Raw genomic sequence first — 13634 nt, forward strand, 5'->3', positions numbered from 1 at the left:
CTGGTTCATGGAAATTAGTTGGAGAAAGGAATGAGGATCTGATGTAGGATGGAGAGGCTTGGTGAAGCAGAAAGCTAGGCTTGGAGAGGATGGGTTGGGTGTTTTGTTTCTCTTGTGGATTCTACACCAGAGTCTTGAGCAATCTCAATTCAGCAATAGTTTTCAACTTTCATATGATGCTTCTCATCTCATTGACATCTATCTGACTTTATTGTACCCCTTTTTTTTTGGTTTCCCCCCCCCCCCAACATCCTTAATTCTCAGCATTCCTTTGCTTATGGCTGCATTTTGGTGCATTTACTTATGGTAAGGGTGGTGGGGATGTAATTGGGCAAGGTTTATGCTTGCTGTTTTCCCTGAAAGGACATCTGATAGTGTACTAATGACACCTGCATGCCACTGTTTTTGAAACTATGTACTGCCTATACCTAGTTGCCCTTAAGGTGATTGTTAGCCACCTTTTTTATTGAACTGCAGTAAGTGTGCTGTAGGTACACCCTTGGTGCTGTGAAGTACACCAGTCCAGTGATGAAGGAACAATGTATATTCCAGTCAGGCTGGTGAGCTGAGGTGGTGGTCACATGCAGCTTTTCCCCTCCTAACTGGGGGTCATTGATTCAGCTGAAGGTGAGTAAACAACCTGTTCATGTCTTTCCATGAAGAGTTGCCTCTTGTAAAGTACTGGAGAGTTGTCAGTGAAAATCTCTTCAGGGCAAAAATTAAAGACCGGCTTGGGGGGAAACCTTGATATAAGACAACACTCAGAAGCACAAAAGAAAAATACTGCTGGATCCTGTTGAGCTAATATTTTGCCATGAAAGTACTTTGTCTTTAAAGACTATTTAACACTCCATTTTTCACCTGTTAGGGAAGATGATTGGCTGTCATCTGCAGTCGATTTGTTGGAGTTCCTCCCAGACCTCTCAGTAGTGGAGATCAGCAGGAATCTTCCAGAACCATCCTCCGATATAGACCAGTGTAAAGTGGTGTTTTTTGATGCTATTGCTAAATATTACAGTCAGACCAAAGAGCCTCTTCTCACCAATGACTTCTTTGACATACATACAGGAGTTGCAGAGCTTCTTGGTAAGTATGACTCTTAATTGTAACAAATTTCACTAATGGAAACAATTTGCAGTGACCAGGAGCAGAACAGAAATGTCGTCATAAAGCTGTAAAATTGTAAAGATTTTAGCTGTTTGTTCCAGTACCAATTTTAGAATAATTGTGGTCTGTATTTGTGTAGAGTTGGACCAGTTAGACCACTATAACATGTTGAAAGGTTTTGTAAAACCTTTCAATATCAAAGTGACACCCTGAAGTTTTGTTTTTTAACAAGTAAATTCTGGGATTCTTGAAGTTTTAATTGTTCAAATATCATTATATCACGCTTTATATATTTCAAGGCACTCGCTCAAAAAAGAGCAGAGCAGCCATCTGCAGTGCACTGGCTAGTCATTGGCAGTCTTGTGCTGATGAGTATGATTGTCCACCTGGAAGTTCCATGTCACTGGTCCTGGGTTCTGTGTCCTTGTACAGCTGAGCCCAGTCCAAGAACAGCTTCTCTGACAGCACATTTTTATAGGTGTTTCTGGGAGGTGGAATTTAGTTCTTGGCTTTGAGATTCTTGGCATTCCTTCGTTCCTTTTTCTTATTTCCTCTTGGCACCAGGTTCTCAAAGAATTCACTTCACACAGGAGTTTCCTCCAAGCCAGTTTCTTCTGAATGGGGGCCTCCCATGTGTTGACATAGTTTGTTGATGGAAGCCTTCCGGGAGTCTTTGAAGCATACCCTTTTTGTCATCCTCTTGAGTGCCTGCCTTGAGCTAGGCAAAGATTTGGTTGAAACTTGGACATCCTAAATGTTTTGGATGACACTGGCTAACTTATCCCTTGAATTTGGGCAGTACACTTTACATGTTGATTTTCTGTAAGGCATATTGCAACATCAGAGGATGTAGTCACTGTTGTAATTAGGGGCAACTCAATTTGCAAACACCAAGCTCTCAAACTGGTTGAGAGAAATTTGACAGGTCTCTGATCAGTGCCAATTGATGATTTCAATGGAAACCATCAAAAACTGCACAAGTTGACACTTTGAATTAGTCCCAAGATAGCATTGTATTAATTTAATGCTGGATAAACTCCACAGGTTTAACAGCATCTGTGAAGAGAAAAAGGGCGAGCATTTAGAATCCAGTCCAGTTCTTAAGTGGAGTCATCCTGAACTCTAAACAGTGTCCCTCTCTACAATGCTGCCAGACCAGCTGAGTTTCTCCAGCACTGTGTTGATTTCCAGCATCTGCAGTAAATCTGATTTGAGTTAATGATTTGAGTTGGTCAACTATTAGAGCCAATACTGCTTAACCCTATTCATAACTGGGAAATGCCATTCTCATCCACCCTTTTTTGGGCAGCATGGTGGCTCTGGTTGGCAGTGCCAGGGAACCAGATTTGATTCTAGCCTTGGGCGCATGCTTGTTTGCGGCATTTGCACATTGTCTTATTGGGTTTCCTCCACAATACAAAAATGTACAAGTTAGGTGTATTAGACTTGATTGGCCCATTAGTGTCCAGAGATGTGTAGACTAAGTTGTTGATTTATTGTTACATGTACTGAGATACAGTGAAAAGTGTTTTTGTGCTATACAGGAAAATTGTTCTGCTATCCTAATGCACTTTGTACTGTGTAGTGTATAACCAGGGTGGGAGGGGTCTCTTATGTTAGTGGCTTTCCTGAGGCAGCAGGAAATATATAGATGGCGCCTATGGATGAAAGGCTGGCTTGGGTGATGGACTGGGTGGTGTTCACGACTCCAGTTCCTTATGGTCTTGGGCAGAGCAATTGCTGTACTGTGCTGTGATGCATCCTGCTTGGATGCTTGGTGCCTGTATAAAAATTAGTCCTTGTGGATATGTCCAATTTCCTTAGCCTCCTAAGGAAGCAGACATTGTAGTTTGACTCTTTTGACTCATTGACACTGGTGGACCAGGACTGATTGTCAAGGTCCTGGGAGTGAACATTCTTGACTTTTTCACCTCTCTCTCCAATTGATGCAGACGGGGTATGCCCACCAATCAACCTCTAAGTCAAGGACCAGCTCCTTTCTGATGTTGGAGATATTGATTTTTATACCATGCTGCTAAGCACTTTCTTTCCTGTATTGTCTCATCATTTTGTGATCGGACTTGCAATGGTGGTGTCAGCAAACTTGTAAATGGAGTTGGGGTGCAATTTGGCCACAGTAATGGTGATATAAGGAGTAGAGGAGGTTGAGTATGCAGCCTTGCAGGGCACTGGTGTTGAGGTATGTAATGGAGGTGTTGACATTTTTCTATTCCTGACCCATAGACTGCAATCAGGACGTTGAGGATCTAGTTACAGATGAGGGAGCTGAGACAGGTCTTGGAGTTTAGAGATTAGTTTGTTTGGAATTATGGTCTTGAAGGTGGAACTGTAGTCAATAAGTAGGAGTCTCACTTTCTTTGTTATCCACATGTTCCATGGATAATTGTAGGGCTAGGGACATGGTGTCTAATGTGCAAACTGCAGAGGATTAAGGTAGTTCAGTCGGCAGAAGTTCATGTGAGCTATGACTAACCCCTCAAAGCAATCCATAATTATGGAAGTCAACCTATGTCTCTAGCTGAGTTTGGTATTGCCTCTTGGTATTTCTGGCCTTACAAAGGTCATATTTGGGTTTCCTGTATAGTCAAGGTTGCCTGGTTTCTGTGTACCTGATGTGGACTTTAGTAGGACAGGGATCTCAAAGTTCATCCATGATTTCAGGTTGGGGAACATGTGGATTAACGTTGGCATGCAGTCTTCCACTCTCTAAAGAAGTCTAACAGTAATGGTGTATTCATTTAGGCTGGCTGCTGAGTTGTTGAATTTGGATCAGTCTGCTGACCCTTAAAAACCCCTTCTGTTGCCTCAGACCAATACTGCACTACTTTCTGTACTGGGACCTCGTGCTTCAATTTCTCCTTGTAAGCCAGGAAAAGCCTCAGTGTTGTGATGTGAATTTTTTTTTGCCAAAATGTGGATAGTATGGAGCAGTCGACATTATTTATATAGCAATGGTCAAGGATTGGAATTCTGGTGGCACAGGAGACATGTTGATTGGTATTTTTGGTAGCATGTTCTTGGGTGGCCTGGTTGAAATTACCTGCTATAATAAAGGCCCTGGGGTTTTCTGTCTCAAGACTTTGTAGCATTTGACAAGTGCACTCTTCTGCATGAGGTCAGGTTAGAGGGATAGGGTAGGGGACTGTCTGGGTGGAATCATGTTTAGCGGATTGGTGTGGACACAGGCCAAGTGGATTCTAATTCTTTTGAGCATGTAATTTCTTTTATCTCAGTGTTTAAGGATGGTGGCTAATACTAGAATTCGCAGACTGGTATTTAAGTGGTACTTTAACCCTGGTGGCCCAAGCTGCAATTGTGCCCCAGTTCTTTGACCTCCTATCCAGGCTTTGTTAATTAAATATAACCATATGGTTTCAGGAAAAACTGCAACACTTGCAATCAATGCATCTCCACTAGGATTACATGAATAAACAGGGTGTATACAACCTGTGCATATAATTCTAAAGTATGGTTGAGAATTGATTGGGCACCCCAACAATTCACCACCTGAATGGGTGGCAATAGTTTCCCAGATCAGTCAAGTTTGAAATTGGCTACTTTTTTATAATCTCTCTGATCTTGTTTTATTGGTTCCTTTGGTATGATGAATAACCTGATTTTTGAATGAATATTCTCCCTGAAATGTAGGATATGCATCATTAAGGATGAGCATCTAGCATAGCAGGAATTTCTAGTTTTTTTTAACTTGTTCCACTCCCATGTTGGGTCATTATGCAGCATATGTTACAGGAACAGTATTTTGTTGTTGCTATGTTTACTGGAGATAATTTTGATTTGGAGTGAGGCCATTAGTCAAAATAAATAGTTAGCATTTTGGACACTTGGCTCCTGTGTAACACCTACTTGAAACAATGTTCCCTGCATTCTACCAAAAACTTCCTGTACTATTTGCATAGGATGTGGACATCACTGGTTGGGCCAGTAGTGTTCATCCTGACTTGAAAGTGGCAGTGAGCTCACTAGCTTGAACAACTAGTTCAGCTAGTGTAATTAGAAAGGGGTTTCAAGATTTTTTTGAACCAGTGACCGTTAAGGAATGGCAATATAGCCTAAAATTAGATGTTAGAGAGATGTCCAAATGTATATGCAAGCAATTTGCATCCTGTTTTTTAATCTTAGTAAGCATTCTATGGTGCGTCTCAAGCAATTCAAAATTAGGTGAGATGTTTGGTCAAGTGACCAAAAGATTTCTAAAGTTTTTGGACTGGTTTAGGGAGGAAATTAGATCCTGGGGTGGAGACAACATTTTTATTCACTCTCAAGATTGTGTTGCTGAAAAGGCCAGTATTCATTTCACTGGAAGTATAGTGAAGTGCCTCCAGTACGATGAGGCCACATCAGAGAACCTGTTGAGATTTAATCATTTGAGTTCTACAGATTAGATTGGGTATTTTCCTAAAAATGTACGTGAGATTGAAGTGGATGTGTTTTTACAACACCAGATAGTTACTGGTTTTAGTTTCTTATTCCAGACTGTCTTTTTGAATTGAAGCTTCCCAGATGATGTGGGATTTGAATCATGTCCTCTGATAAGTGACTACACTTCAAAAAAAAATGCATATTTGGATATCAAGCATTGAGACAACCAATCACTAAATGCACTATGTAAATGAAAGTAGTTTCTCTTCTATTGTTTTTGTTCTTGTGACATTCTGTGACTCCAGCGCTTATACTCTCTTCACTGTTAAGTGATTTAATGCTATTGTATTTCTGGATTCAGTGATATTGAACATCTTTAAAAGACATTCTTCAGAGGGATTTTGTTTCTCTGTACCTGCTATTCTGGAAGTGAGAGAATGGTCAGGATTTAACTTGAAAGAAATTCTTTGTTAATCTTGAGCTTCGAGTACATTGCTTTTTGTAAAGTCAAACTATTTGCAACCCATAATCTAACTTTGTTAAATAGGCAACATCCAAAACAATTCCCCTTTTTGGAGGGGGATACTTAATTATTGGATTATGTGTTCATGTAATTTTAAAATTCTAAACCTTAATATCACTTTCTAATTATTTGAGCTTGAAAAAGTGCTAATTTGTTTTCTCTGCTCCATTGGCAACCTTGTCTCCAACTATCTGGAGCGCAAGATCTGGAATCCAATTTTCCTAGCTATGCCCTGTTCTCTGCAATCTTTGCTGTTCTTGACCCTATCAAGTGTCTCCTTGTAGAACCTATTTCTGATCTGTGCTAAATTTGTTTTGGTTGTGATGTCCATTTTTGCATGATTAGTTCTAAGCTGGACTAAATCTTGCCAATTAGGGTGTTTTTTTAAAAAAAAAAAGCAAGTATTAGTCTGTGCTTTTTGTCTTGGTATTTAACTGAAATCTAAAATTTTAAATTTTGAAACTTGTGAAAACTTTATTTTCATTGGTGTTAGGGCATAATCAAAGAAGCAGCACAAACTGGTTCCTCACTAACTGGGTCAGAAATGGTTTTTGTTGGGTTTGCATAATTTAGCCGATGTCATGTGAATTATGGTAGTGCTGAATTTGGGTGACTTGGATGTACAGCATTCCTTTAATGACAGGAAAGATGCTCTGCTGCTTTTGTGTTTAACTTAGCCTCCAGGAATTATTCTTTTGCTCGAGGAGAAATTTTAGTTTTGGTGAGGATGTAGTTACTGACTGACTAAGCTGTATTCTATTCCTAAGACCCAACATATGGTAACTATAAGATTAATAAAAATGTAATTTTTAAAGTAAATGAGTGAAATAAACAACTAAATAGAACTACTTTCACGAAAGGAAGGCAAAACTGGAAACAATTGGCCAGTTAGTTTAACACCTTAACAGAAGATGTTAAGGAGGTTTGTAAACTGGGTTTTAAAAACTAATCCAGAAACACCTCATTATTTGGTGTAAGGAAAAAACCATATTTTTATTCAATGATTAGAAAGGATAAAGTGCTGAGGATTAAAAGGAAACTGGTCTAGATATATACTTTGATTTCCAGATGGTGTTTTAATAAGGTGCTGTAACTTATTGTGGAAAAATGTAAAGGGTGTCATTAACATGAATAGATTTGCTAGCTGAAAATAGCATATGTATAAAATGAGGTGCTTGTCAGGTTGGCAGGTTATAAGTTGTCCGAATGTTTTGGGGCCTAATTCGTTTGCGTACATCAATGACTTAATCATCTGCAAATTTAGTTACAATCTCAGACTGGTAACAAAATATGTTGAAGAAAATGGAAAAACGTTGCATATTGATGTTGAGGGATTGGACAAAATCTGGCCAAAGTATAATAGAAAATAAGTTGTGGCTCTCATTTCTTTTGATGGAAAGACTGAAGAAGCAGAGTTCTTGATTTTGACTTAAGGTGGAGAGTGACTGCAGAATTCTAATGTGCAGAGGGATTAGGTGTTGTGCATGGCTTGCTAAAATTTGGTATCAAGTGCAGTAAGTGATTAAGTTGTCCAATGGGATGTTGTCCTTAAGAGAAATTTTATGTAAGTTTTACACTTTACTGGAACAAGGCCACATCTTGAATACCATCTGTAGTTTTGGTCTCCTTTGACAAAAGTTGTTGTAAATGTGGAGGTTCTAGATTTTTATTCCTAGAATGAGTGGGTAGTTTTGGGGTTTAGACGAGACTGGGTTTGTTTCTACTGGAATTGGAGTGCTGGCTTGACTGGACTTTAGTAAAGCTTTTGACAAAGTAGCAAGTTATTTCTAGGGCTTTTTTTCCAAAAATGATTTGGATGAGAACATAAGCATGGTTGTAAGTTTTGTAGATGATCCCAAAATTGGCAGATGGTGAAGAAAGCTTTTCTAAGATGGTCAATGGGCTGAAAAATTGCAGATGGAGTTCAGTTTGGATAAATGAGGTATTGTATTTTGTTATCACTAAATGTCCTGCCCTTATTTGTTAGATTTTATAGTGTTGTAGAACAGAGGGACCTGGGGTGCTGTTACATAATTGAGTCACAGGTAGATAGTGGTTTAAAAAGGCATTTGGCATGCTTGTTGTCTTTGTTCAGTCCTGTGAATACAGGAGTTGGGAAGTAATGTTGAGGCTGTACAAGACAGGTCTCCTGGAATATGATGTCCAGTTCAGGTTGCCTAGGCATAGGAAGGATATTAAGTGGGAGAGGGTTCACAAGAGATTTACCAGGATGTTGTTGGGTATGGAAAATATTGAGTTGTAAAGAGCCTGAATGGGCTGGGACTTCCTTCACCTAGAGTTTAGGAGATTGAGAGGCAACCTTCTAGAAGCTTATAAAATGAGGGGTATAGATTGAGTTAATGGTGGTTGGTTTTTTTCCCTAGGATGGGGTATATCAGGACTGGGATACAACTTTTTAAAATCTATCTTCTCACCTTTTAAAGACATGAAGGGTGAATTTTCTCTAGAGATGGTTTGTGTGGTGGATATGGGTACAAATACAAAATGTTTTGCATGTTTTAAAAGTACAATAATAGGAAAGGTTTTGAGGAATGCAGGCAGGTGGAATGAGTTCAGTTTGGGATTGTTTGGCATAGACTGGTTAGACCAAAGGGTCTGCTTCTGTGCTGTATGACACTGAAGTGTTTAAGATTATGAATAGCCTTGATACTGTAAACATGGAAAGCATCTTTCCTCCTGTGGAGTTCAGAAATACATTTGGATCAGTTGACCCTATTACATGTCATTCAGCTCCTTGAGCCTGCTCTGCCGCTACCTTTTCCTGTATGTCAGCTGCTAACTTTTTCAAACTTTAACTTTCATTGCCCAGATTAGTAGACCTGACCCCTCTGGAATGTGATTTCAGTCACATTTTAATATATTTTAGAATTGGTAACAAGGGTGCAGGTTTCCTTTTCTAGGAAAAAGCCAGATGTAATGCACTTCAGTGTAACAGTAGTTAGCATTTGGAACATATTTGTGGTGGGAACTGATTCAATAGATTGTCATTTTTCTTCAAACATTTATCTAATTTATTTTTGAAAGACTAAAGTTATGGAGAGATTGGGATAAACTGAATTCCCTTTTCCCTTGAAACAGATATGGGTTCTGAACAGCCATGTTCAGTGTTATTCTATGGTTCCATTTAAGTGCCTAGGCTGTTTTGCCACCATACATTCTATGTAAAAGAAACTTTGCGTAGACTAAACTGATCAATAATGATTCTTTACTTTGAATTTGCTTAAGCAGCAATTTTCATGATGCTAAATACGTTCATTAGTGAAAATGGAAGATTGAAGATTTATGGTCTTGCAGAAAAATACATTTTTGGAACTGGGAAAAAGTAACTAGCTCATTTGTCCATGCTTTTCACCACTTAGTCACTCTCGCACTTGCATGCCTTGACCTTACTTGTGGTCGCTCTTTTAAGGAAAGAACTTTATTAGTAGCTTCGTTTCCCTGTTTACCCTGAGGGTAGTTCCATGGATCAATGGACAGAACTCCAAGTTAGCAGAATGTGGATCAATGTCTCATTCCAAAGACTTCAGGTCATAGAGAGGTACAGCACAAAAAAACAGACCCTTCTTTTTTTAGTCCAACTTGTCCATGCCAACCAGATATCCTAACCTAATCTAGTCCCATTTGCCAGTACTTGGCCCATATCCTTTCATGCCCTTATACCTATCCAAATGCCTTATAAATGATGTAATTGTACCAGTCTCCTCCACTTCCTGTGGCAGCTCATTCCATACACATACCATCCTCCATGAAGAAGTTGCCCCATGGGTCCCTTTTTATATATTTCCCCTCTCGCTCTTAACCTGTGCTGTAGTTCTGGACTTTTTCCCCCTCCTACCCATCTGCCAGGAAGAGACTTTGTCTATTTATCCTATCCATGCCCCTCATGATTTTGTAAACCTCAAGGTCACTTCTCAGCCTCCGATGCTCCAGGGAAAACAGCCCCAGCCTATTCAGCCCCTCCCCACAGCTCAAATCCTTCAATTCTGGCAAAGTCCTTGTAAATCTTTTCTGAACCCGTTGAAGTTTCACAACATCTTTCCGATAGGAAGGAGATCCGTTATGCACACCATATTCCAACAGTGGCCTAACCAATGTCCTGTACAGCCGCAACATGACCTCCCAACTCCTGTACTCAATACTCTGACCAATAAAGGAAAGCATACCAAATGCCGCCTTCACTATCCTATCTACTTGCAACTCTACTTTCAAGGAGCTATGAACCTGCATTGCAAGATCTGTTTGTTCAGCAACACACCCTAGGACCTTACCATTAAGTATAAGTCCTGCTGAGATTTGCTTTCTCAAAATGCAGCACCTCTCAATTATCTGCCACTTCTCAGCCCACTGGCCCATCTGATCAAGATCCCATTGTAATCCTGAGGTAACCTCCTTCACTGTCCACTGCACCTCTGATTTTGGTGTCATCTGCAAACTTACTATCTATACCTCCTTTGTTCATATCCAAATCATTACATGCAAAGTAGTGGACTCAGCACAAATCCCTGTGGTACTCCACTGGTCACCGGTCTCCAATCTGAAAAACAACCCTCCCGCCACCACTGTTTCCTACCTTTTTTTTTTTTTGAGCCAGTTCTGTATCCAAATGGCTAGTGCTCCCTCTATTCCATTAGATCTAACCTTGTTCACCAGTATGCCATGGGGAACCTTGTCGAATGTCTTACTGAAGTCATATAGATAATGTCTGCCATTCTGCCCTCATCAATCCCCTTTGTTACTTTTTTGAAAAACTTAAATTAAGTTTGAGACATGATTTCCCACGTACAAAGCCATGTTGACTATCCCTAATTAGTCCTTGCCTTTCCAAATACATGCACGTCCTGTCCCTCAGGATTCCCTGCAAGAATTTGCCCACCAATATCCGACCCACAGGTCTATAGTTCTCTGGCTTGTCCATACCACCTTTCTTAAATAGTGGCACCACATTAGCCAACCTCCAGTCTTCTGGCACCTCACCTATGACTATCAATAATACAAATATCTTAGCAAGGAGCCCAGCAATCACTTCCTAGCTTCCCATAGTTCGAGGGTACACCTGATTAGGTCCTGGGGACTTACGCACCTTTATGCGTTTCAAGACATCCAGCACATCCTCCTCTAATTTGGACATTTTTTTCAAAATATCATCTATTTCCCTACATTCTATATCTTCCATGTCCTTCTCCACAGTAAATACTGATGCAAAATACTCATTTAGTATCTTCCCTCATCTCCAGTGGTTCCACACACTGACTTGCTGATCTTTGAGAGGGCCTATTCTCTCCCTAGTTACCCTTTTGTCCTTAATGTATTTGTAAAAACCCTTTGGATTCTCCTTAACCCTATTTGCCAAAGCTATCTCCTGCCCTCCTGACTTCAAGTATACTCCTGTCTTTATACTCCCTCCTGAGGATTCACTCAATCTTATGTCTGAACCTGAACGCATGCTTTCTTTTTTCTTAAACAAACCTTCAATTTCTTTAGTCATCCAGCATTCCCTTTCACCCTTGCAGGAATGTATTGTCTCTGGATTCTTGTTATCTCATTTCTGAAGGCTTCCTATTTTCCAGCCATCCCTTTACCTGCAAACATCAGCCTCCAATCAGCTTTTGAAAGTTCTTGTTTAATAACATCAAAATTGGCCTTTGTCCAATTTAGAATTTCAACTTTTTAGATCTGGTCTATCCTTTTCCATCGCTATTTTAAAACTAATAGAATTATAGTTGCTGGCCTCAAAATGCTCCCCCACTGACACCTCAGTCACCTGCCCTGCCTTATTTCCCAAGAGTAGGTCAAGTTTTGCACCTTCTCTAGTAGGTACATCCACATACTGACTCAATTATTTTGTACACACACTTAAATTCCTCTCCATCTAAGCTCTTAACACATTGGGAGTCCCAATTTGTTTGGCAAGTTAAAACCTATTATTCTTAAAGATAACTGAGATCTCCTTACAAATTTGTTGCTCCAATTTCCTGCTGACTATTGGGGGGTCTATACTAAATCCCAAAAAGGTGATCATCACTTTCTTATTTCTGTTTCACCCAAATAACTTCCCTGGATGTGTTTCCAGGAGTATCCTCCCTCAGTACAGCTGTAATGCTATCCCTTATCAAAACACCACTCCATCTCTCTTGCCTCCCTTTCTATCCTTCCTGTGGCCTCTGTATCCTGAAACATTTAAGCTGCCAGTCCTGTTCATCCCCGAGCCATGTTTGGTGTAATTGCTATGATATCCCAGTCCCATGTTCCTAACCATCCCAGAGTTCATCTGCCTTCCCTGTTTAGGCTTATTGCATTGAAATAAATGCAGCTTAATTTATCAGTCCTATCATCTCTGCTTTTCTTTCTGCTTGCCCTGACTGTTTGAGCTTTTTTCTCCACTGTACCAGGCTCCAATTGATCGCTTTCCTTACTACTCTCTGGGTCCCACCTTACTAGTCTAAATCCTCCTGAGCAACACTAGCAAGTCTCCCTGCTAGTATATTAGTCCCTTTCAATTCAAGTGCAATCTGTTTGTCCTTGTACAGGTTACTTCTACCCCAGAAGAGATTCCAATGATCCAAAAAATGTGAATCCATCTCCCCTGCACCCAGCTCTTAGCCACACGTTCATCTGCTCTATCCTCCTATTCCCACCCTTACTAGCTTGGAGCACTGGGAGTAATCCAGATATTGCTACCCTTGATGACATTTTAAAATTCCTGCCTAACTTTTTTTTTCTCCTTTTTTCAGAATCTCATCCTTATCTCTTCCTATTTTGTTGGTACCAACATATACAATGACCTCCTGCTGGTCCCTCTCCCCTCTTTTTTTTTTTTTTGAGAACATTCTGCACCCTCTGAGACATCCTTGACCTTGGCACCAGGGAGGCAACACAAGTTTGATTTTTCGCTGCTGGCCGCAGAAATGTTTGTCTGTGCCTCTGAATAGAGTTCCCTAACAATCGGTTGCTTGGAACTTGGTCAGTCTTGATACCAGAAACTTGGCTGTTTGTTTATTTCACAAACATATGGATTAGGAGATGTAGACCAACCACTACTCGAGCCTGCACCCCTGTAAAGTCCTGACTGACTTGATAATCCCACATTCTTGCCTGTCTCCGTTCCCTGTCATTCCCTTGCTTATACCTGGCAACATGACTTGTTTTCAATCTGTGAAAACAAATGGGAAGCATTGTTTTTATAAAATGACAAATTCACAATTATGTTCAGCATGGATTGGTTGGACTGAGTAGTCTGTTGCATTGTGACTGTATGATCTCTATTGTTTGTGGAAGTTGCTGTTCAAGGTAGCTGGTGCACTTCCTACATTACAATTGCACTTCAGAAATACATAGTTAATTGTGATGCATTGTAAGACACTATTGAAATGCAGTATATTTTTGAGCCTAAATGGTGTTCCCAGATTAAGTTACAAATCTTAACAGGTTAGATTGCTATACTCTACAGGATATTGGCTACAATCAAAGTATTTTAATACCTTTTTTGAAATATCAATTTGAGAAATGTCCAAGCAATTTGAATAGTTCTGGTCCATATTGTAGAGGCATTTTGCAATAAGTGGGAGTAAAATGAAAGGAGGAA

General features: G+C 40.0%; 1 protein-coding gene across 2 annotated transcripts in view; it reads left to right on the forward strand.

Annotated features, from left to right (window-relative positions):
• The window catches only part of depdc7a (DEP domain containing 7, paralog a), a 47157-nt gene that overhangs the window by 19157 nt on the left and 14366 nt on the right, over positions 1 to 13634 (forward strand). For both annotated transcript variants that reach the window (XM_072592624.1, XM_072592625.1), the window contains exon 5: positions 869 to 1086. In XM_072592624.1, coding sequence (XP_072448725.1) covers positions 869 to 1086 — 218 coding nt within the window. The remainder of the gene's footprint in view (positions 1 to 868; positions 1087 to 13634) is intronic.

This window comes from Chiloscyllium punctatum, chromosome 22, assembly GCF_047496795.1.
Source record: "Chiloscyllium punctatum isolate Juve2018m chromosome 22, sChiPun1.3, whole genome shotgun sequence".
NCBI classification, from domain to species: domain Eukaryota; kingdom Metazoa; phylum Chordata; class Chondrichthyes; order Orectolobiformes; family Hemiscylliidae; genus Chiloscyllium; species Chiloscyllium punctatum.